The sequence below is a fragment of the Mastigoproctus giganteus genome, chromosome 5 (assembly GCF_048544385.1).
Source record: "Mastigoproctus giganteus isolate SK-2022 chromosome 5, ASM4854438v1, whole genome shotgun sequence".
Classification (NCBI taxonomy): Eukaryota; Metazoa; Arthropoda; class Arachnida; order Uropygi; family Thelyphonidae; genus Mastigoproctus; species Mastigoproctus giganteus.
This window is the reverse complement of record NC_143579.1, coordinates 10,564,901-10,591,356: the sequence shown is the minus strand read 5'-3', so window position 1 is coordinate 10,591,356 and position 26,456 is coordinate 10,564,901. Positions and strand designations below refer to the sequence as shown.

Genomic DNA, 26,456 nt, shown 5'->3' with positions numbered 1-26,456 from the left:
TTAATAACTGCTTTACAAGTGTTGTGCACTTCGGTGTAGGCAGAAAATGAAACTGAAGAATTAGAAACAAGCCAATTATGATATGCAACATTCTTCTCTTGAACAGCCTTAGCACATTTATTGGAAAACTAAGGTTTAGATAAAGGACGAGATTTTAAAGTGGAGTGTGTGATAAAGGATTCCATTCCTTGAAGAATAATTTCACTGAGACGATCTGAGCAAATGTTGACATCAGAAGTTTTCAAACAGTAATCCGACCAAGGAAAAGAAGGAAAGAAATCTCACAGGTAATTCCATTTTGCATTCTTGTAATGCCAAACAATACAAGTTTGGGAATAGCCATGAGATAAAGGCTCCATTGGTGCAGAGACAATCACCAAGTTGTGATCTCAGGTGCCTAAAAGACCTCTCACTTCGACCGTGTACTTAGAAGGATTGTTTGTGAGAAAAAGATGAAGTGTGTTGGCTGTATTCTTGTAGGTAAATGAAGAATCTGTGCAAGGTCATTAGTAATTGTAAAAGATTCAGCATCTCGACCAGCTGGGTCAGTGTGACTAGAAAACAGAAGCCAGCTGGAGTTGTGAACATTAAAATCAACAAGGAAAGCTACCTCACTGTTAGGAAATTTGGACTGGAGAAAGTCAAGTTGCTCAGAGAGGAAGCCAAAGAGCTGCAAGTGATTAATGGAGTTGGGAGAAGGGTAGAGACAACAGATGAATTTGACACAATGAGGTAGAGAAATTTTAAGGCAGAGAAGATCAAAAAGAGGAGATTCCAAATTGCCAAGTCTCTGACAGGGAATATCAGAACGGACATATGCAACTTAAAGTACAACCTTTAAGGCAAAAGAAATCATAGAGCGATTAATTTGGGCAACTGAGATGAGCAGTGTTTGAATCAGCTGATAACTGAGATTCTGTCGGAAAAAGTATATGGGGTTTGGTAGACTACAAGTGGAAATGGACATTGTTGAGATTAGAATTGAGACCACGTATATTTGTGAAATGAATTAGGAAGCGTTTGGGAGGTTTAGATCTTTTCGCAGATAAACTTACTCTATTAATTTGACAATTCATGGTGTATTCAATAGTAAGAAAAAGTGGGTGGGGCGTGCTGTATGAATTAATGAAATTTTTGGATATGGCATACACATGGTAAGAATATACACAGATCCTTGATCTGTGTATATTCTTACACAGAATAGAGGTAGCAAGATTATACACTAGCTGATCTGGAAGCCTCATAGAGAGTTATGAATAGGTTCGGTCCGGTGTACTAACTAGCGGTTGGCCTGCGAACACCCTTTTAGATCTTGTACCCTTGAAATATAAGGAAGATTGGATCTCGCCACGATGTCATCATAATCTCAAAAGTCATCAATCATACTGCATGATGGAAGAGCTGGGGAAGGATTGACCGGAACTTAGCTCTGGAGACTAAACATGGGTTCCAGCACTTCAGGCCTCCAATAAGAAAAGTGGTGGTGTGGTATTGCACCGGTTGATGAGAGTCATCTACCACCTAGTACTGCCTGGTAACAAAAGGGGGCAGCATTCCTCCATGTGGTGTGGACGCCACACCTCGACCCCTGGTTACGTTAGTTCACACCTGGGTGTTCACCCACTGTGTACTTGTGTATGGAGATTATACCCAGGATTATTAACAATCCCACCATCGCGAAGGTGCAAACAGAGGATTTGGCTGTCACAGACCGTCCGAACTTCGCCGGAATTGGGTCCACTTGACCTGAGTGTCACCCAAATATCAGTGCTCTCATTCATGCATGCAAACAGGGCTTTATCTGTAGCAGTATAGCGTTTTTAATGTTGATGCCGATTTATTATTAGCATTAGCATTAGTAAGGGCACATGATGCAAGAAAGCAAGCTTATATAGCATCAGCCAAAAAAAAAAAAAAAAAAAAATCTAATTTCACCCATCCACTGCCTCCAAATGTTTGTCTAGTTCTGCCTTGAATCTATTTAAGCTATCAACTTCTACAACAACAGATGGAAATGTGTTCATGCAATCAACACACGCTGGCTATAGGCAAACTTCCGCACATCTATCCTACAATTGTCTTTCCTCAGTTTGAATTTATGCCCTCTCCGATTATCTGAGCGATTATTATATCCAAGGTTGTGTGTAAGGAGTTTGCTATGGTTCTCATATAAAAAAAAACATCTGATTCTATTGTAAATTTATTCATGATTAAAAAGTTGGAAACTCTTTTGGCTACAGTGGTTATTGAATATAATTAGAAATTTATGCATTTATTATTTCATGCATCGTTCATTGTATTAGTACTTCTGGCAAATGATGCATAGAAGCAGGCTTATATAGCATTAGCTTAATAGTATGAATGAGAGCTGTAATACTCAATACATTCTACGTTGATATTAATATTTGTAAAATATTAACACTCCTCTTATTATTTTACAAGCATTACCTAAAACAAATAACCAAACAAAAAAACCCCACCTACCCTCGACAACACCAGATGGAAGTTTGTTCTAACAGTCAGTCAGTCAGTCAGACTGAAAACAACTTTATACACATATATCCTATGAACAACCATCTTCAATTTAAATTTATATGCCCTTAGTGTCCCATTTTAGTAAGAGTTAGGATGCCATACATATTTAATTTACTCAAATCATTTAAGGCCTTAAACACTTCAATCATGTCCCTTCTCATGTGCCCAGTTTTTTCAAGCAGCTATTTGTAGAACTTAAGTCTTTTATGGTAAGAGTCCCCTTTTGAGTTCCTGACCAATCTTGTTTTCTCAATACCTACTCCAGCAGATCCACATCCTTCCTGAAATTAGGCTTCCAGACCTATGCATTACTCAGAATGCAGCATAACCATATATTTATTCATACAAAGGAGCTGATATTAGTATTAGTAGGAGTACTTAATGTAACCTAATGCCTGATGTAGCTGAGTGGTCAGGTGAGGGGAAGTGTAGTAGCACTCCCGTTCTTTGAGAGGACCAGAGGTTCAAGCCTGTGACTGATAAATACAATTAACATTTGTAGTGATTGATTTATTGTAAACTCCACTAACCTGGCGGTCATGCAGGAGTATAAATAAGAACATTTTTTTTTTGTGGTACATGATGCAAGAAAGAAACTTATAAAGCATCTGCCAAAAGAAAAATCTTTCTACATCACCTCTCCATCTCCTCCAGTAGTTTAATATATATATTTGTTAATATATTTTTTATATATTTTGTTTACATATATTTTTAAAATATATTTGTTATCCAAGAACATTAGTGTGCACCATCATCAGGCCAGATAGTTTTGTTTTAACATGTTTGCTGAATCACTAATTCATTAATAACACACTGTTATATTTAATATATGATGTGAAAAATGTGTTGGTGATCTGATGTATACCTGTATATGAAATGTGTTGGCAGGTTGATGGCAGTGGTGCTGATGTGCAGTAGTTTCATAACAAAAAAATTAATATGTCTGCAAAGTTCTTATCCTTTAAATAAAAAATTTCATTAAATATAATTATTATTTTTTGACACTGATAGCTAAATTTAGCTATCAGTGTCTGCTGTGAATAATATATATTTTAATATATATCATTTGTGCATGTTTATTATAACATCATTGTGTGTTTTAGGCTGCCTTTCTCCCTCATGGCTTTCCTTACACAGTTAGTGAAGACTATATGGAATACCAGCTTTGGGACAGTATTCAGGTGAGACAGAAATATGTTTGTTTTGTGTTTTTTCAGTGTGTATATAATACATGTGAGCAAGGAACTGGTACAGTTTTCAATTATTGTGTTGCTGTATTCTATACATTAAGCTGCATTTCAAAAGGTTATCTTTTACTATTATGCAGTAATGATTATGTAGCAAGGTGTTGGATATACATATTTTATTAATTTTTGAACTAAGTAATTAGGTAATTTTTTCTGAAGTAATTTATGAAGTATGTTTTCAAATAATGTACCATACTAGATTGTAATGTGTATTTATATTATACTTTGTATGGTAAAAAGCACTGACTGACTCACTCATTCATGCACTCACTCATTCATGCACTCACTCAAAGTTACAAAAACGGATGTTAATTCAAAACTTAATGCATAGTATAGTCACCTTTTGGCTTGACTGGGCATACTTTCTATCTGCTGTGGTAGTTTATTAAAGCAGCTGCTTGAGTTGGTTTGGAAGAAGGCTGTTTTGGCCACAGCCCAACCTGGTGCTCCAGTTCATCCTACAGGTGTTCATTGGGGTCTGAGCTAGCCACTTGAACTTTTCGATATAATTGTATGCCCATTTCTGTAGTACTGCCTCTTCCTCCAGTCACATAGTCACATCAACAAGGCTGTATCGGTGACCAAAGAAGTTAGCAAATGAGTTTCCAGCATGTTTATAACATGTTAAAGTAACCCCGAATATGGGGGGGGGGGGAGAGAGAGAGAGAGAGAGAGAGAGAGAGAGAGAGAGAGAGAGAGAGAGAGAGAGAGAGGGTGTAAATAGATTAAAGTAAACTTAACCCGAGTGACGGGGAAGTCAGTAATTAAACAAATGAGGCATATTGACCAGTATAGGGGAGAAATCCATAGAGAAATCTATATGAGAGAAATCCATAACTTACAAAGTAAGTTATGGATTTCTCCACTATAGAACCAAGGTATTTTCCTTGGTTTTATAGGAGAGAAATCTCCTATAAAACTCTGTTTCTAACATGAAGTGTATGTAGCACTTGGTGGCAAACAATGAATCCAAGTTACGGTATATAGAAGCCAAGTTAAGTGTGGCAGTACAAATATAGAGTGGTACTAGAGTGACCCAACAGAGGCAGAGATGGAAGTAGAAGGAAAGAATAAAAGAGAGCAATAAAATAATAAATAACAATGTACAAGTTTGTGCAAAAAGCAGCACATTAGTATGCAGCAATTCTAAAAAAAAAAAAGCTAAAAATGGCATCGTTTTAGTTATATCTCATATTGTGAATACTTTCAAAAAAGAATTGCCATGGTATTGTGCTGCTTCAAATAAGTAACATTTCACCAATGGAGAAGACTATTGCTACTTATTCTTGGCAGATACCACCACCCAGATGGCACCGTTTCAGGGCTATTTGGCCCTTCTTCAGTGGGTGGGTAGGTAGGTAGGTACCCCGGTGATGCAATGATGACCAAATTATGAAGTATAATTCCACAATATGAGAGATGCCTGATGGTGTATAAAGTGAATTAGACTAAAGTGCTTTAAGAGCTTAAGCCCCAGGCTGCAAAAGAATTAGACAACATACAAGTTTGTGCAAAAGCAGCACATTAGTATGCAGCAATTTTAAAAAAAAGCTAAAAATGACATTGTTTTAGTTATAAAGAAGGGTCATATAACCCTGAAATGGTGCCATCTGGGTGGTGGTGGTGGTATCCTCCAAGAATAAATAACAATAGTTTTCTCCATTGGTGAAGCGTTACTTATTCGAAGTAGTGCAATGGCAACATGGCAAGAAAGGCACCTGGGGTGGACGGAATCTATCCAGTTATATTAAAGGAGGCAGCAAAGGAAGTAAGCAAACCCTTAGCCATAATTATGAGAGCTTCCCTGGACTCAGGGGAGGTACCCATGGACTGGAGATGTGCAAATGTGACCCCAATCCACAAAGGAGGATCAAAGGGAGACACAGGTAATTACAGACCTGTTAGTTTAACTTCTGTTCCAGGGAAATTAATGGAGGCACTGGTTAAAGAGGCATTGCAGGATCATCAAGACAAGACTTCAGTTATAGCTCGGACACAGCATGGGTTTGTTAAGGGGAAGTCTTGTCTGACTAATTTGATTGGATACTATGATGTAGCCACAAAGGAATTGGATGCAAAGAATAACTTTTATGTCATATATTTGGATCTTAGAAAAGCCTTTGATATGTTGCACATGGAAGACTGCTGCACAAATTGGAGCAGTGTGGCATTGGAAGCAAAGTGCTGCTATGGATAAAGGGATGGTTGAGTGGGAGAGTGGTAATCAATGGACACTGCTCTTTGTGGACTAATGTTATTAGTGGAGTCCCTCCGGGCTCAGTGTTGGGTCCATTGTTGTTTTCTGTATTTATAAATGATATTGATGATGGTATATCAGGCTTAATATCCAAGTTTGCAGATGATACGAAGGTTGGCAGGGTTGTTAATGACACTAATAACAGTATATTGCTGCAACAGGATCTAGAAAAGTTGAGCAGATGGGCTGAGAGGTGGAAAAGGAAGTTTAACATTGACAAATGTAAAATACTACATATGGGGAGCAGTAATTCTAGAGTAATGTATCAACTCTGTGGTAACATACTGACAGTGTTAGAAAATGAAAAGGACTTGGGGGTAATTGTGTAGGCAGATATGAAGTTTTCTGAGCAGTGCAGACAGTTTGCAAGAGTAGCTCATGGTGTCTTGTCAATGATATACAGGAATATTTCTAGCAGGGATAAGGAGGTGATTATCCCCTTATATAAGGCAATGGTCAGGCCGCACCTTGAGTACTGTTTACAGGTGTGGAGGCCTCATTTTAAGAAGGATGTAGAGCTGTTGGAACGAGTATAGAGAAGGGCAACAAGATTAATGAATGGAACAAAGGGTTGCTCTTATGAAGAAAGGCTTAAGTTTTGCAAATTACAGTGTCTGGAGACTAGGCACCTGCGAGGTGAACTGATTGAGGTTTATAAAGCCTTGAATGGTTTGAGCATGCTCAATGCGGATGGGATTCTTCCTCTTGCTCAGAATAATTGCCTGAGAGGGCATAAATTCAAATTGAGGAAAGATGGTTGTAGGATAGATGTGCAGAAGTTTGCCTTTAGCCAGCGGGTGGTTGATTGGTGGAACAAACTTCCATCTGTCGTTGTAGGAGTTGATAGCTTAAATAGATTCAAGGCAAAACTTGAGAACCGTTTGGAGCGAGTGGATGGGTGAAATAAGGGGTTTTTTTTTTTTTTTTTTTGGCTGATGTTATATAAGCTTGCTTTCTTGCATCATGTACCTTTGTTAATGCTAAATGCTAATGCTAAACTCATTGTGAAGGTATTCACAAAATGAGATATAACTCAATAAATGCTGTTTTTAACTTTTTTTAGAATTGTGTACTAATATGCTGCTTTTGTACAAACTTGTATATTATCTAATTCTTTTGCAGCCTGAGGCTTAAGCCCTTAAAGCACTTTAGTCTAATAATAAATAACATAAAAAGCCAAAGTGAAGGGTCAAAGTTGCAACTTACTGTTGTACCATGTCAGGGTCGGAGTATGGACTGTGTAAGTCCTTATGCTACAATGGTGAAGGCTAAAAGATACTGTCTAATGACAGATTAAGTATATATAGTTTGTTAAAGTGACCTCTAGCGGAAAGCAGTAAATCAGACAAGAATATGATGGCTAGGTGTGATTGGAAGATCAGAATTAAACCAATGAAACAGTACATCCCAGGATAGGAGAGAAGAGACAAACTGACAAAGTAGTATAATCTAGATGCTGAACTTTGTTAAAGGAAAAAAAAAAGCCTGTCTCTATTAGTTTGAAACAATCTTACCATCAGAAATATGTATATATGTATACAGATACATAGATGACTTACTTGTATTAAACTGCACCAACTTTTTACAAGACTTTGCTAATATTTATCCCTCAGAACTCACACTGGAAAGAACCAGTAGCAATAACCTTACAGCCAGCTACCTGGATCTTGACATTAACATCAATCACTCACAAACCACCATAAATATTTACAACAAACGAGAAGCCCTTAACTTCAAGGTAGTCAACTTCACTCACTGGCATTCTAACATCTGAAAAAAAAAAAGTGCATGCCGATATCATTCCTTCCCAATGCATCAGAGAACAGCCTCCATATGTAGTAACAACCATTTAATAATGCATAATATCAAAATTCTCTATAATAAACTACTAGATAATGTTTCCCACAGCCTACCTTTATTATCACTTCAATATTAACACACAAAAAATTGCTGGACCACCTGATAGATATTAACAGTATTAGCAAGATGACATCCTCTGCTTTCAGGCTGTATATGTAATGTACAGTCTATACCTCGTAATCTCTATGGTGTCTCACAGTCTGAAAAACTTGTGCCCACTGATTGGATACCTAGGGAGTATTTATATAATGTTTTTGTTTTTATTATTATTATTATTTTTTATTATGAATAATTATCTTAGAGGGTAATGATTTTTAAATGGTAAACTTTTACCATTTTTAACATAACTAACCAACACATGAAGCATGCTCCCAGCATTATGTTCAGGGTCCTACTACAGGAACAGGAACAGGATTTGTGACCCCAGACTGCCCTAGCACACCTATATTACCTCTTCCTCAGATTATTTTCCACTGTCCTAGCCTTCTATATTTTTACTTCCCAGGTGCCATTAGGTTTACGAACGCAATATCAAGGTGCTATTTTTTTGCTATAATTCACTTTTTTTGCCTTTAACAAAGTTCAGCGTCTAGCTTACGCTACTCTGTCAGTTTATCTCTTCTTCCCTATCCTGGGATGTACTACTTCTTTGATTTAATGCCTATCTTCCAGTCACACCTAGCCATCGTATTCTTGTGCTGGAGGTCACTTTAACAAACTATATATATTTAATCTGTCATTAGTTGGTATCTTTTAGCCTTCACCATCGTAACGTGATGGTCTACTCTACACTGCCCATACTCCAACTCCGGCATGGTACAATAAGTTGCAACTTTGACCCTCTGCTTCAGCTTTTTATGTTATTTATTATTTTATTTTATTGCTCTCATTTATTCTTTCCTTCTACTTCCTATCTCTGCCTTTGTTGAGTCAGCCACGAAATACACGTTAGCACTCTATATTTGTACTGCTACACTTAACTTGGCTTCTGTATACTGTAACTTGGATTCATTGTTTGCCACTACATGCTGTGTACATTTCATGTTAGAAACAGAGGCCTTACTTCTTTCTGTATTTCCCTTGGTTTTAATGGCTGACCCTTAATTCCAACATTAAGATCAACTAAGTTACTGCCTCATTAAGTACTTTTAATATATACAGGCTGTTCTTGCTTTACGAGTTCCCAGGTTTACGAGTTCTTTTTTTCGAGTAACGACAAAAAATCGAAAATATGAACACTAATTGCAATAAATAAATGCATTCATAATTTATTCATAAATTAAGCATTCATAAATATAGCATTTCAAACCACTCGTGTAGCTATACAGTACAGTACAGTATATGATTGCATCTAAAATATGGAATTTTGAAAAGAATTCCATATTTTAGATGTAATCAAAATAACAAAACGAGCGTGGGACAAAATTACAGAGAAGAACATGAAGTGTGTTTGGAATAAACTGTGTCATCAGTTTATTGATAGCTTTGAAGGATTTCAAGAACTGGCAGAGATCGTACAAAATGAAACAGAAGCAGTCGTAAATGTTGCTAACCAATTGAAACCTGAGGTTTCTACAACTGATGTTACTGATCTGCTTCAAGTACACAATGGAGAGCTCACAAATGAAGACCTCATTGAAATGGCAAAATGTGAAGCTGAAGAAGAAGAAGGTTTAATAGCTGAAACTCCTGTTCATTCCTTCACTCTCAAGGGACGTGACGAAGCTTTATTATTATTAGCCATATGGCGCAAGGAGGCCTGAGGCTTATGCTGCACCAGCCAAAAAAAAAATTCCCGAGTTACCTACCCTGAGAGAGAGCGAAGTAGAAAGGAATTACCAAAAAAAAAGAGAAGAATGATGATATCCAGCTCATGATAATGATTCAAAAGAAAAATGGTCAGGTTACTCCCCCCCCCTCCCCACTTCGAGAGGGTTTCAAGCTCCCGTGGGATTCAACTTCAACTCCAGACTGATAACACCACTGTCTGTTTACGAGCGAAGAACAATACAAATGCCGTTACGGCAAAGTACTTTTACCGATAAATTTCATTGAACTTTTGCATGCTTCTCATGCAGGCTTTCTTCACCTTAGCCCTTTTATAATTTGCTTATTGTTATAATCGGCTCAGTAGAGCCTGTGATGTTTAACATCATAGGCTTTTCATGTAATTTCAAAGTCTGCTATAGGTTAGAATCGGCACACATCAGTGCCACTAAAAGCACAATCAAAGAGACTGGCACTCGTTTATACATCTCATCTTTGAGCCTCTCGTACTTCGACAGGTCGGCAGTCGCGATCACCATTCGCCCACCTCAACCCTCACCCTCCGTTCTTCCTCTCCCCCCCTCTAGACCGCTCTTTTTCTCTTTCTCATCACCCTTCTGCACACACCCCTACAATACTCCCTCCACCGTGGCCTTACGTGCTTACATATTGTAGTTTTAAATGTTTTTCACCAACCTCATGTAGAAATAAAACACAAAGAAAACGAAACCTGGAATCTTGATAACTATGTATTTATAATAAGTTATATTTGTCTGTATTTACAATAAATTATATTTAACTTTACAACTAAAATATATGAAATATGCATATAAAATATACATTAAAATATACTGGGTTAAGAACAATAAAATACATTAAAATATACTAAATTAAAATCGATAAAACCAAAGCTTTCGAAGGCTCCTACCTTCTTCTTCAGCGGTATTTTCTTTGTTCTGCGGTGCGTCTTTAAATACCAGCAGGTTCACGGTACTCATCACGTGTTTCATTCCCACGTGTTCCGTTATCTTGTGTTACGGAATCGGAAGTGGCTCGAGAGTGGGTCATGTGGAACCGTTCATCCCTTCTGAGGATAGTAGCCTCAAAGAGGGGATGGATCCGCATTCCTCTATCTCTATTAATGTTCACTGTGGAACAGATCCGCAAACTCTCAAGCCACTTCCGGTCCCAGAACTTATTCGCCCGATCGGTGATGATAGCCTCGTCCGGGGAGATGTGGTGCTGCTTCTCCCAAAAATGCTCGGCCACGGCGGACTTACCATAGTCCGCACTTCTTATTGCCTTAGTGTGCTCCCCCAGACAGTCTTTGAGACGGCGTTTTGTTTCCCTACATAACACTCCCCACAATCCGGGAATCTAATACTGTATACGACCCCACTTGCATTCTCTTTTTGAATCGGGTCCTTTACTCGTGACACGATTGTGTACAGCCTCCGCCCCGGAAGCTGCACACAACGCGTCTGATAATTTCTTAGTATTCTAGTTATGTGATCGGTTAGACCCGGATAGTAGGGAATATATGCAGTGGATACTGGCGTAAAAGATTCGCCTCTCCTCTGATTTCCTTTAATATATTTTTCTATAATCCTCTGGGGGTAGCCACATTTTGTAAGATCCGTTGTGACGCGTTCATACTCTACCTTCCTATCCTCGGGGGTACTACAGTGTGATTTTGCCCTGTCAACTAATGTTCTAACCACACTGTTCCTATGATTGTTGGCCTGAGCTGAATTGTAGTGCGAATATTGACCTTTACACATCGATTTCCTATAGACCTTAGTCTTTAGTTGTTGGTCTTCCCTACAGACCAACACATCTAGGAACGGCAAAACTCCTCCTTCTTCTGCCTCCGAGGTAAATTGTATGAATGGGGAGAAGCCATTTAAAATATTCAACACCTGATCTTCACTCCCCTTTCGAATAATTGAAAACGTATCATCTACGTATCTTTTCCAGGGGCGCATAGGGAGAACACTAACATTAAATATTCTAGCCTCGAGCTCCTCCATAGCTAAATTAGCTATAATTGCGCTAATGGGGGAGCCCATGGCTGTACCGTTAACCTGCTTATACATAGTATTATCAAACACCATAGTGGTGCTTGAGAGGCATAATTCTATACCTTTCTCAATATCCTCTAAATTTAATTGTGTTCTAGTATTTAGAGTAGTATCTCTCCGTAAGGCCATGTGTGCACAACGCACTCCATGGTCAATCGGAATACACGTAAATAGAAATTTCACGTCGAAAGATATCATAATTTCATTCTCTTCAATGCGTTGGCTTCTAATAAAATGCACAAAGTCTTTGCTGTCCTTAATACTAAATTCAGAAAGTCCTACTAATGGAGATAATAATTTGGCTAAGAAACCAGATAGTGCATATGTGGGACTGCCTATAAATGAAACTATGGGTCTAAGTGGTACACCCATTTTATGAATTTTGGGCAAGCCATAAAATCTTGGTATTTGGCTCCCTGTAGCATGCAGTACCCAATATTGTTCTTTGGAAATTTTGCTAGACTTAAGCAACTCTGTACCATTCTATTCACTTGCCGTTCCAAGCTAAGCAGTGGACTTTTCTGAATAACCTTATAGGTGGTATGATCATTCAATAAATCCAACGCCTTATTTAGATATGCTTCCTTATCAAGAACCACCGTTGCCCTACCTTTGTCCGCGGGTAAGACCACAATGCTATCATCTTCCTTGAGGCTTCTTTTTTTTTTTTTTTTTTTTTTTTTTTTGGACTATGGTAAGTCCGCCGTGGCCGAGCATTTTTGGGAGAAGCAGCACCACATCTCCCCGGACGAGGCTATCATCACCGATCGGGCGAATAAGTTCTGAGACCGGAAGTGGCTTGAGAGTTTGCGGATCTGTTCCACAGTGAACATTAATAGAGATAGAGGAATGCGGATCCATCCCCTCTTTGAGGCTACTCTCCTCAGAAGCGATGAACGGTTCCACATGACCCACTCTCGAGCCACTTCCGATTCCGTAACACAAGAGAACGGAACACGTGGGAATGAAACACGTAATGAGTACCGTGAACCTGCTGGTATTTAAAGACGCACTGCAGAACAAAGAAAATACCGCTGAAGAAGAAGGTAGGAGCCTTCGAAAGCTTTGGTTTTATCGATTTTAATTTAGTATATTTTAATGTATTTTATTGTTCTTAACCCAGTATATTTTAATGTATATTTTATATGTATATTTCATATATTTTAGTTGTAAAGTTAAATATAATTTATTGTAAATACAGACAAATATAACTTATTATAAATACATAGTTATCAAGATTCCAGTTTTCGTTTTCTTTGTGTTTTATTTCTACATAAGGTTGGTAAAAAACATTTAAAACTACAATATGAACATATCCAACCTCAGAGGCCTGTTTGAAGAATTACGTGCTTACGTACTTGAAGGTCAACCCACACACTTGGTTTTAAAGGATATATTTTCATTTCTTTGGATAAATAGATCATTGTTTAAACATAAACTATTGTTTTGTTGACCTTTATTTAACATTACTATGGTCTAATTTCATTGTTCAGAACATATCCCTCATTTTTAACATCACAGTGGGAAATAAATTCCTGCTTTACGTGTTTTCGCTTGCTTTAAGAGCGCGGGCTAGGAACGAATTAACTCAAAGTCGGGAACTACCTGTAATTATTTTTATTTTACAGGTACTTTTCTACTTCCCTTTTTCGACTTCTGATTTCATTAGACTCTCCTCTCCCTTACGACAACATACTTATCTATATTTGTTTGTAGGTATATTATTCTTTTCAGCAATGCTTTCTTTTTTTAATCTTTTAGAACAAAAAAAAATTGAATATCAGTTTTTTAAGTGTTTTTGTTTTCAAACCGATTACTAGACTAACACAACTAATGACAGTTTTCATAAATTTATATTTTTTAATTTTTAGGCATTTTCAAGCAGCATAGCAAATAGTTTATCAACTCATGCAGTTTTAAAAGGTGCTGGAGTAGGTGATGAAACAGCTACACCTCTAGCTGCCACTATTACATGGCTACTAAAAGGTAAGCAGAATGTTTTATTACATTTTGATAAAGGGTATTTTTAAAATGGATTTGTGTGCATTAAATAATAATGAACTTTACTACCAGAATGCTGAGAAATTTTGTTATTAGATTGCAAGTATTTTTTAATTATAAACACATTGTTTATAATCATAACTTCATCAGGCAAAGGTAAAGAAAGCCTGCATGAGATGTATGCAAAAGTTCAATGAAATTTATTGGTAAAAGTACTTTGCCGTAATGGCATTTGTATTGTTGCTCACTTGGCAAACAGATGGTGGGTGTTATCGGTCAGGAGTAGAAATTGAATCCCATGGGGGATTGAAAACCCTCCGAAGTGGAGGGGGTAACCCGACCTTTTTTCTTTAGAATCACTGGTAGACTAGTGGATAAATTGTTTATTAAGAAAAAAAAAAGGCAAAAGAAGCCCACACGAGAAGCACGGCAAACTTCAAAAATTTTACCAGTGAAACTACGTTACAAACATTTTTTATGATGCCAGAACTTCCAATATGACTCTGTTCATGATTCAATTAGTGATTCAAAAGAAAAATGGTCGGGTTACCCCCCTCCCCACTTCGAGAGGGTTTCAAGCTCCCGTGGGATTCAACTTCAACTCCAGACTGATAACACCCACTGTCTGTTTACGAGCGAAGAACAATACAAATGCCGTTACGGCAAAGTACTTTTACCGATAAATTTCATTGAACTTTTGCATGCTTCTCGTGCAGGCTTTCTTCACCTTAGCCCTTCATCATAACTAAAAGTTAGAAATTTTAGCCAAGGTATAAAAACGGTTATATTTTAACTTAATTTTCGGTGATACCTTCTGTTTTTGTCAAAAGGGTATTAAAAAAAATTGAGCTAAAAACTCAGTGAACATTTGAGTTTGAATTTAAATTAAATTAAAACTCAATATTCACTGAGTTTGGATTTAATCTAAAAAAAAACAAAGAAGTTAATACATGATTTCCCCATAAACCAGCTGAAGAATTATTCAAACCATCCACTTCCACAAGAACAGATGATTCCACACACATAATTTCACAACAGGTGGAAGCTTCCAGTTTATAGAGCAAGTTACTGTTATGAATAAGGGGACTGTTAAGTGGAAGAAGACAGAGAGTGGTTATCAGTGGGCACTGTTCCTCATGGACTAATGTTCTTAGTGGAGTTCCCCAGGATGCAATGCTGGGCCAATTGTTATTTCAATATTTATTTATGATATTGATGTTTCGATATTTATTAATGACAGTAATCAGGGTGAGCTACTGCAAGATCTAGGAAAATTGGGTCGATGGGCTGAGAAATTGCAGTTGAAGTTTGGCGAAGCCATCTGTCATTTGAAAGACTGTCTTGGGCGCCTCCGTAGCCAGGTGGGAAGGAGCAGCAGCAGTGCGTAGCACACGCTTCTTGATTAGACCGGGGTTCGAGCCCGTCACCACCAAATACGGAGGATGCAGAAAGGTCAGGAAATGACCACCGCATATTCCCGGAGCAATATGGCCTTAGTTGCTAATGCTCCTAAAAACCCAAATAACAAACAACAACAAACAAAGACTGTCTTAGGGACCACCACATCGCTATCACTAGAGCCGACGTTGCTCATTCAGTATCAGCTGTGTACTGTTGGCAGGAGGGACATGAAATTACACTCAGTGATGCTTAAAATCATAGGCTTTTCACATCAGTGCCACTAAAACTATAATCAAAGAGACTGGCACTCGTATACACCTCATCTTTGAGCCTCTCACTTCGAGAGGTCAGCAGCCGCCAACACTATTCGCCCACCTCAACCCCCCCTTCTCCCCCCCTCTAGACTGCTCTTTTTCTCTCCTTCGTCACCCTTCTGCACACACCACCCCCCCCTCCACCGTGGCCTCACGTGCTTACGTATTTGGGGTGCCTCCGTAGCCAGGTGAGCAGGAGCAGCAGTGCATAGCACATGCTTCTTGATTAGACCGGGGTTCGAACCTGTGAGCCACCAAATATGGAGGATGCGGAAAGGTCAGGGATGGCCACCGCATGTCCCCGGACCAATATGGCCTTAGTTGCTAATGCTCCTAAAAACCAAACAAACAAACAAAGCTTACGTATTTGAAGGTCAACTCACACACTCACAAAAATCAAAAACAAAAAATCAAAAATGACAAATGCAAAGTACTGCATATGGGTAGAAGTAACCCCAGAGAAATGAACCAACTGTGTGGTACTACCCTTAAGGTGGTGGAAAATGAAAAAGATCTGGGAGTAATTGTGCAGTCAGATATGAAGTTTTCTGAGCATAAATTCAAATTAAGAAAGGACAGATGTAGAATAGATGTGCGGAAATTTGCCTTTAGCCAGTGGGTGGTTAACTGATAGCTTGGGGGGATACAAGGACTAATAGTTTAACAGTAGCCGTAGGCAGAGGTGAAGGTGATTCTTGCACAACTTCTATTAGAATAAGTAGCAGCGTGGGGTGTTGGTTGTTTCAGGGACGGATGGCAATCATCCTGAAATAGTTGGGTATATGGGATGTGTTAGGGTAACTAGGAATAGGAGTAGGAGCATATATGCTTGCATGTATACCAATGTTAGAAGTATAGAAAATAAATTGTGATGATTTGAAGTGTTGGTCAAGGCATCAAAGGCGGATATTGGTGGGATAGCAGAGATGTGGTGTCACACATATAAGGAATGTTGAACTGGAATTTGGGGAGTACAGTGTGTACAGAAAGGATAGACAGGATAGAAAGGGAGGAGGTGTTATGCTGTTAATTAAAATCAAATTATGCTGTTAATTAAAATCAAGAAAAACATAAAATCAAAAGAAGTGCATCCAGTTGATATAGATGAACAGTGCACTGTTGAGTCAGTTTGGTGTGACATAAGCACTGCGAAAGCAAAAATAAGAGTAGGAGTGTGTTTTAAGCCTAATGACTCGAATGAGTACAATGAACAATTGCACAGAGAAATAGAGTGGGCTAGTAAATCGGAATGTCTTATAATGGGGGATTTTAACTTCCCAGATATTGACTGGAACTTGTGGGTTGGTCACTCACACACTAGTCAGACTTTTGTGGATTTATTGAATGATTGTTTTCTGCAGCAGCACGTTCGAGAGACAACCAGAGAAAGTAATACTCTTGATCTGGTTATCAGCAGTGATCATTCGTGTATTAAGAATTTGCAGATAAAGGAACCACTAAGTGGCATTAATCACAGTGTACTGATGTGGGATTTACTTAAAGATTTAATTACCATCAGGGGTAAAGGAAAGGGTTTTTGCTTCCGTAAAGGTGAGTACAGTGGTCTCCGACAGTTTTTAAATTCTGTACAGTGGGATCAACTGACGATGTTACCAACAGTAAATTCTAACTGGGAAGCATTCAAGGAATTAATCGTGGATGCTACTAAAAGTTTCATACTTATTAAGAAATATTGTTCAAGGTTTAAGCCTAAATGGTTATCAAATGAACTAATGAGACTCGTGACAGAGAAGAAAAATGCATGGGATGCATATAAATTATCAAACTACTCAGAAGCCTATGGCAGATATAAGCTAGTCTGTAATCAGGTCACAAAGGAGGTTAGGCAGGCGAAGACTGATTACGAGAAATCCTTGGCAAAAGATGCTAAGAAAAACAGCAAGGATTTCTTTACTTATATAAACTCTAAAAGGAAGGGGATGAATCTGATTGGTCCACTTGACATCGATGGTTCGACTGTTGATGATCCTGCTCAGATAGCAAACAAACGGAATGAATATTTTGCATCTACATTCACACATGAGGAATTATTAAGGTTTGAAAATATCAGAAGGTTATCAAATTGTAGCAGGATACTTAATGATTTTGTAATAACTGAAAGCAAAGTGGAGGAGAAATTGTTGAAGTTAAACATAAGAAAAGCACCTGGGGTGGATGGAATCTATCCAGTTATATTAAAGGAGGCGGCAAAGCAACTAAGCAAACCCTTAGCCATAATTATGAGAGCATCCTTGGACTCAAGGGGAGGTTCCCACGGACTGGAGATGTGCAAATGTATCCCCAATTCACAAAGGGGGATCGAAGGGTGACACGAGTAATTATAGACCAGTTAGTTTAACTTTTGCTCCTGGTGAAATAATGGAGTCACTGGTTAAAGATGCATTGCAGGATCATCTAGACAAGACTGCAGCAATAATTCAGACACAGCATGGGTTTGTCTTGTCTGACAAATTTGATAGGATATTATGATGTGATTACAAAGGAACTGGATGCAAAAAATAATTTTGATATCATATATTTGGATTTCAGGAAAGCTTTTGACGCTGTTGCACATGGAAGACTATTGTACAAATTGGAGCAGAATGGTATTAATGGTAAGTTGCTACAATGGATAAAAGGATGGTTAAGTGGGAGAAGACAGAGGGTGGTAATCAATGGGTGCTGCTCTTTGTGGACTAATGTTATTAGTGGAGTCCCACAGGGTTCAGTGTTAGGTCTACTGTTGTTTTGTATATTTATCAATGATATTGATGAAGGTATATCAGGCTTAATGTCGAAGTTTGCAGATGATACAATGGTTGGCAGGGTTGTTAATGACAGTAATGGCAGTGTGCTACTGCAACAGGATCTAGATAATTTGGCCAGATGGGCTAAGAAGTGGGAACTGAAGTTTAACCTTGGCAAATGCAAAGTACTGCATATGGGTAGAAGTAACCCCAGAGAAATGTACCAACTGTGTGGTACTAAACTTAAGGTGGTAGAAAATGAAAAAGACCTTGGAGTAATTGTGCAGTCAGATATGAACTTTTCTGAGCAATGCAGACAGGCTGCCAGGGCAGGTCAATGGGTTTTGTCAATGATATATAGGAATTTTGCTAGCAGGGAGAAGGAGGTGATTGTCCCTCTGTATAAGGCAATGGCCACGCCTTGAGTACTGCGTACAGGTCTGGAGGCCTCATTTTAGGAAGGATGTAGATTTACTTGAGCGTGTACAGAGAAGGGCAACAAGATTGGTGAGGGGAATGAAGGGATCCTCTTACCAAGAAAGGCTTAAGTTCTGCAAATTGCAGTGGCTGGAGACTAGACACCTGCGCGGTGATCTGATTGAGGTGTATAAGGCCTTGAATGGGTTGACCACGCTGAATTCTGATGGGATCCTTCCACTTGTTCAGATTACAAACCTAAGGGGCCATAAATTCAAATTAAGTAAAGACAGATGTAGAATAGATGTGCGGAAATTCGCCTTTAGCCAGCGGGTGGTTAATTGCTGGAACAAACTTCCATCTGTCGTTGTGGAAGTTGACAGGTTAAATAAATTTAAGGAGGAACTGGACAAGCATTTGGAGGGAATGGTGTGATTTTTTTTTTTTTTTTTTTTTGGCTGATGCTGAATAAGCTCATACACTTGCTTTCTTGCATCACATGCGACTACTACTACTTAAAACCACTGCTTTCTGGTGATCAGTCAGTTGATAAAGGCTGCATACAGTAGATGAAAGCTGCTGTGTCTATGTTCTGTGTTTGTACTAAATAAATTGTTTTATCTTGAATGTTTGTGCCTAGTGTCAGTTTACATTTTTAGTTTAATTGTGTTTACTCTCTTACTAAATATTAAAGTTCTTTTCACTTGTTCGGTGCAGGTTGTTAGAACTGTTTAATTTGAATGTTGGAGGTATTTGATGAAATTTTTATATCTCTTATCTCAGCAAAGTAGTATTGAAAATGAGATTAACACTCCTGAAGCAGCTTCATGGTTTAATCTCTTCTGTAAATAGCAACTTAATTTATGCATGCAAATAATAGATTTAATTTCACACAACCAAGGTAAAATTTCACAAATGTAATCAAACATATAGTTTTATAGCTCTGCCCACACACTGGAAATTCTTTCTCTCTCTTCTCTCTCAGCTGTTTTAATGTCAAATTGGTCAACAGTTAGCATTAGCATTAGTAGAGGCACATGATACAAGAAAGCAAACTTGTACAGCATCAGCAGAAAAAAAAAAAAAAAAAAAAAACCTTCCCATTTCACTGATCCATTCATTCCAAATGTTTGTCTAGTTCTGCCTTGAATTTATTTAAGCTATCAACTTCCGCAACAACAGTTCACAGCACTCTGCGAATATCTTACATAGCTGTAATCTGCAAGATCTTTTAACACTATGTTAGCCGACTGCGCTATCCGGGTGGGTAAAGTACTCGCCTGGCAACCCAAAGGTCGCAGGTTCGAATCCTGCCTCAGGCTTGGATCAGAGTAGTGTAAAAACTTTGGGAGGTGCATTATGGCCACAGAAGCCGATGCGCCAACAACTAACAAAAAAAAAAGAAAAAAACCACTATGTTATGAATTTAATAAATGAGCAGCAATACTAGAAGAGAGGACTATCGCCTTTTTTTTGCATGGATTACATCACAATCCCCATTTGATAATTTGATGTAATCCACTATTAAACAGTAAATAATATCCCAAGGTATGGATATTCTCTGTTTAGAATATATGTATAGTCATATATAATAAACAACAATAAGCTTGTTTTAATGTACAACTCGTTGAGATGTATGATTGAGGTGTGTCACCCTTTTTAGTATATATTACAAGTATTAAGCAGCAAAGAATATTTCAAAGTATGGATACTCTCTCTTTAGAAGGCATGTACAGTTATATATAATAAATAGCAGTGCTTTTAATGTACAGCTTTGAACATTAAAAGCTGCATGGCTAATATGGCAACAAAAATGAAACTAGATGTTCTTTGTTATTACATATATGAAATTGAAAAAGATTTCATGTACGTACCTCTTTGTGAATTCATTCAGTGGAATAGTTAATTTTTTTTTTTAATTCCTCTAATGCACAAGTATTTTTTCTCTGAAGTACATTTATTATCATTCTCTTCTTTCTCAAAATGAGCCTGCACATGTTGCCTGAAGGTGCACAGCACCTGCACTGGGAATCATATGTTTTGTATTGTTAGTGAGCATTTTTTTTTCTTTTTTTTCCCTCTCTTGTGATATAAACAAAATGGATTATGTGCACTTGTAACATTAGTTCTCCATAACTTCTCTGTAATTTTGCATGCATTTCTTGGGAAATGGATGGATAGAAATCTAAAATTTAAACTCTCCATATAAATAAATAAATAAACAAATTTTCTGTTTATACTCCGGGATGACCAAATGGTCAGAGGAGTTCACATGATAGACAGTATACAAGAAACAGCACCGTATTCAGCAGTCATGGGCTTGAACCCCGGTCACTCAAATCACGTGTACTTATGCACCCGCACGCCTGACCACTAGGCTACGGCTTTACAATATATGTATAATGATACTATATGTAAATTTTACCTTCATTTCATCCAAATGATACAAATTTTAATATTGTTCCATTCATTTTGATTACAATAATTTTTGCCTATAGTAATTTTGGCTGTTTTTTTTTGATTTAGGCAAGGTAAGTTATTCACAAGTTGTGGGACTCAATTCAGATTTCAAATTTCATTTTAGATGTATTTTGAATAATCTGTACTACAAAGTACATAAAAACTCATTTTGAAGTCATTGCTGTTCCCTGACCTATATCATTGGTTGAGGAACAGTAGTGGCTTCAAAACACATTGAATTTTCAATAATCTGATATCAAATTAACAAGGATATACTACAGTATATCTTTGTTAATTCTTTAACGGCTTACCAACTAACCACCGGCCACAGCATAATAATGTTTTTAATTGTTCAATATTAATTTTTTAAATTACATATTAATTATGCATTATTTTCTTTAATTCGTATATAGAATTTTCTTAATTATTAATCATTTAATTTAATTCAATCTCCCTTTACACACTTGGATGCCCTCATACTTTTGTTGAAGCACTGAATTTAATTACAACTGTATTGAGTTTGCCAGGCGCTTCCGTAGCCAGGTGGGAAGGAGCAGCAGTGCGTAGCACACGCTTCTTGATTAGACCGAGTTTCGAGCCCCTCACCACCAAATACGGAGGATGTGGAAAGGTCAGGGATTGACCACCGCATATCCCGGAGCAATATGGCCTTAGTTGCTAATGCTCCTAAAAATCAAAATAACAAATAACAATTGAGTTTGCCTTAGCAGAAAAATGCAGATGTTGTAATTCAATCTTGCTGGCAGACTTTAACTATTGAATGTTTTCTTTGTATCTTTGAGATTGAAATTTCATTGCCATCATTTGCCCACATTGGTTTTTCTGGAAATGCATCAGATGCATTTGAATAGGGATGATAGGAAACACTTTTTACTTTACATCTTTATCTTTGGCATTAGTTAGCACAAAAATTGAATGACTTTTTCATCATATTATGCTAGATTAAGTTAATAAGTAACCATTGATGTTTTTGTATTATGTATTTATGCACATATATACACGGAACTTTTCCCTATTCATAAAAATTGTGAATAAATTCAGTGATGCCTTAAAAAAACGGTAATGGGATTTTCTGAGTACTTTTTAAACATTTTTTTTATTTTTAATAGATGGCACAGGAATGTTAGGAAGAATTCTTTTTACTTGGATTCAGGGGTAATTATTCCAGCTTTAATCTTTGAAAATTTTACTTAGTAGGTATTTACTCATATAGAAGTTTTATAATTCATCATTTAGAATAAGTAGGACATAAAATATGTACATGCAGCACAGTTTTTAGATTATTTGAGAGAAAAACCTGAAAATTCTTTTTGGGCACTAATAGTATTATTTTCCTAAAACACCTTAAATGAGTTAACGCTTAAATAGATTTTAAAACTTCTGTTGCATTTAATTCATCACTCATGTAATACAGTTTCTGATTCTTCTGGAATTGAAGCTTACTGCATAGATGTGATTTGAGCTACATTTTTGGCAGATTACATGTCCTTGAGAAATAAAACTAGTCTTTCTCTAAATAGCAGTGATAACTGATAGCATTCAAGTTTAAATTTAATGCTGGTTTCCTTAATTATGCATTTAAATGTGCCATTGTCTTCGTGGGTTATTTTCATTTCAGTTATTTCAAAAAAACGGTAATGGGATTTTCTGAGTACTTTTTAAACATTTTTTTTATTTTTAATAGATGGCACAGGAATGTTAGGAAGAATTCTTTTTACTTGGATTCAGGGGTAATTATTCCAGCTTTAATCTTTGAAAATTTTACTTAGTAGGTATTTACTCATATAGAAGTTTTATAATTCATCATTTAGAATAAGTAGGACATAAAATATGTACATGCAGTTCAGTTTTTAGATTATTTGAGAGAAAAACCTGAAAATTCTTTTTGGGCACTAATAGTATTATTTTCCTAAAACACCTTAAATGAGTTAACGCTTAAATAGATTTTAAAACTTCTGTTGCATTTAATTCATCACTCATGTAATACAGTTTCTGATTCTTCTGGAATTGAAGCTTACTGCATAGATGTGATTTGAGCTACATTTTTGTCAGATTACATGTCCTTGAGAAATAAAACTAGTCTTTCTCTAAATAGCAGTGATAACTGATAGCATTCAAGTTTAAATTTAATGCTGGTTTCCTTAATTATGCATTTAAATGTGCCATTGTCTTCGTGGGTTATTTTCATTAATAGAAAGAGAATTATCCACAGAATTATTCCTCGATAATAAAACTGGTTTATTTTTAGCATTATATTACAGAACCTTGATCACATGCAGTAATGCTCCACAAAGAGACAAAGCATAATTGGCAGTTAGCTTAGTTGGCATGATGTTAGTACCTTGCTGAAATGTATTACAGTGATGTGTGTGTGTGTATATATATATATATATATATTACTTTTTGTGTGGAGTATTATTTCATGTGATCCTTAATATTAGTGCATATGTTCCACATGCACTGATACTCTGTACAAGAGGCCTCAAAGGTTTTATAATCCTTTGTTCTTGATTACCAAAAGTTCTGTAACATAATGATAAAAATAAATCTGTTTTATTATTATTGTGTAATTGTGTGATAATTCACTTTCTCTTAATGGTGGTTTGTTTTTAGTCATTTTAGCCATATTAACATATATGCATAAAGCTCCTGTTGTCTTCACCATGTTATCTTCATCTGTATGCCTGGCTGCATGAATTGATCTGACTCATAATGGATGGGTGTTCATAAAATTTTGCTCTTTTAGAATTTATTGGGCTAATCCAAATTTCTTTTGGTTCTAACTGGACCAATAGAAATCCCACAATTCTTATTTTGTATTAAAATTTTGTATTTAGCTCTTTTAGAGATATTTAGCATTAGCATTAGTAGAGGCATACGATGCAAGAAAGCAAGCTTATACAGCAGCATCAGCCAAAAAATAAAAAAAAACCCCTCCCATTTCACCCCCCATTCATTCCAAATGCCTGTTCAGCTCAGCCTTAAATTTGTTTAGGCTATCAACTTCCACAACAAAAGGTGAAAGTCTGTTCCACCAATCAACTACCCACTGGCTAAAAGCAAATTTCTGCACATCTATTCTACAACTGTCTTTCCTCAATTTGAATCTATGCCCCCTCAAGTTCTTAATCTGAGCAAGAGGAAGGATCCCATCAGCATTTAGCTTGCCCATCCCATTCAAGGCCTTATACACCCCAATCAGATTACCTCGTAGGTGCCTTCTCTTCAGGCACTGCAGTTTGAAGAACTTAAGCCTTTCTTTATAAGAGCACCCCTTTGTTCCCCTCACCAATCTTGTTGCCCTTCTTTGTGCGCTCGTTATAGCAACTCTACATCCTTCCTAAAATGAGGCCTCCAGACCTGCACCCAGTACTCTAGGTGTGACCTGGCCATTGCCTTGTATAACGGGATAATCACCTCCTGTCCCTGCTAGGAAAATCCCTATATATCATTTACAAGGCTCCATGACCTGCCTTGGCAGCCTGTCTGCACTGCTCAGAGAACTTCATATTTGACTGCACAATTACCTCAGGTCTTTTTCACTTTCCACTTCCCTGAGTGTAGTACCACACAGTTGATACGTTTCTCTTGGGTTATTGTTACCCATATGCAGTACATTGCATTTGTTAACATTAAACTTCAGTTGCCATTTCTCAGCCTATTTGCACAACTTATCTAGATCCAGTTGGAGTAGAATACTGTCTTTACTGTCGTTAACAACCCTGATAACCTTTGTATCATCTGCAAACTTGGACATTAAACCTGTTATACCTTCATCAATATCATTGATAAATATATAAAACAACAATGGGCCTCAACACTGAACCCTGGGGAACTCCACCAATAACATTTGACCACGAAGAGCAGTGTCCATTGATTGCCACTCTGTCATCTCCCACTCAACCATCCCTTTATCCATTGTAGCAACTTACCCTTAATACCATACTTCTCCAATTTGTACAGCAGTCTTCCATGTTGCATTTGTACAGTAGTCTTCCTTTGTTCTCGATTGCCAAAAGTTCTGTAACATAATGATGAAAATAAACCTGTTTTATTATTATTGTGTAATTGTGTGATAATTCACTTTCTCTTAACGGTGGTTTGTTTTTAGTGAATTTTAGGCATATTAATATATGCATAAAGCTTCTGTTGTCTTTACTATGTTATGTTCATTTGTATGCCTGTCTGCATGAATTGATCTGATTCATAATGGATTGGTGTTCATAAAATTTTACTCTTTTAGAATTTATTGGTATAATCCAAATTTCTATTGGTTCTAACTGGACCAACAGAAATCCCACACTTCTGATTTATTTGTCCTTAAATCTGCACATAATAACTGTACTAGGTAGATTTTGATAAAATTTTGTATTTAGCTCTTTTAGAGGGATTTGTCAAACTATCCCAAATTTCATTAAAATCAAATCAATAGAAATCTGGTAATTATTATTTCTTTGTGTGTCAGCATTTAATAACTTGACCCTCAGTCAATGAATTTTCATGAAAGTTTATAGTTTGTGCTTTTAAGAACAGTTTGTAGTTTCCTTATAACCATAATTATTACCATACAAATAAAAATTCAGCAATTGTTATTATTTTGTTTGATACATATCATATAGGCTATCTATATATTAGTAGTAGTAGTAGTAGAGGAGACATGTGATGCAAGTAAGCTTATGTAGCATCAGCCAAAAAAAAAAAAACCTCCATTTCACACATCTGTTCCCTCTAAAAGTTTGTTCAGTTTCTCCTTGAATTTATTAAAGCTTTCAACTTCCACAACAACAGATGGAAGTTTGTTTCAGCAATCAACTACCCACTGGCTAAAGGCAAATTTCCACATTATTATTGTATAACTGTCTTTCCTCAATTTGAATTTATGCCCTCTCAGGTTTGTAATGAGCAAGAGGAAGAATCCCATCAGAATCAAGCCTGCTCAACTCATTCAAGGCATTATACACCTCAATCAGAGATTACCTTGCAGGTGCCTAGTTTCCGGACATTGCAATTTGAAGAACTTAAGCCTTCCTTGGTAAGAGGAACCCTTTGTTCCCCTCACCAATCTTGTTGCCCTTCTCTTCACTCAAGCAACTCTACATCCTTCCTAAAATGATGCCTCCAAACTTGTATGCAGTACTGAAGATGTGGCCTGACCATTGCCTTATACAAAGGGATAATCACCTCATTTTTCCTACTAGCAAAATTCCTCTATATCATTGACAATACCCCATGATCTGTTCTGGCAGCCTGTCTGCACTGCTCTGAAAATTTCATATCTGACTGCACAATTATTCCAAGGTCTTTTTCATTTTCTACCACCCTAAGCGTAGTACCACACAGTTTGTACA

The 26,456-nt window shown here is 37.1% G+C and overlaps 1 protein-coding gene across 1 annotated transcript in view; it reads left to right on the top strand.

Annotated features, from left to right (window-relative positions):
* Nucleotides 1–26,456, top strand: part of LOC150085165 (RUS family member 1) — a 173,910-nt gene that overhangs the window by 29,191 nt on the left and 118,263 nt on the right. The window contains exons 2-4 of the mRNA XM_090373057.1: nucleotides 3,639–3,716; nucleotides 13,619–13,733; nucleotides 22,218–22,263. Of these exons, the coding sequence (XP_090229183.1) occupies nucleotides 3,639–3,716; nucleotides 13,619–13,733; nucleotides 22,218–22,263 (239 nt within the window). The remainder of the gene's footprint in view (nucleotides 1–3,638; nucleotides 3,717–13,618; nucleotides 13,734–22,217; nucleotides 22,264–26,456) is intronic.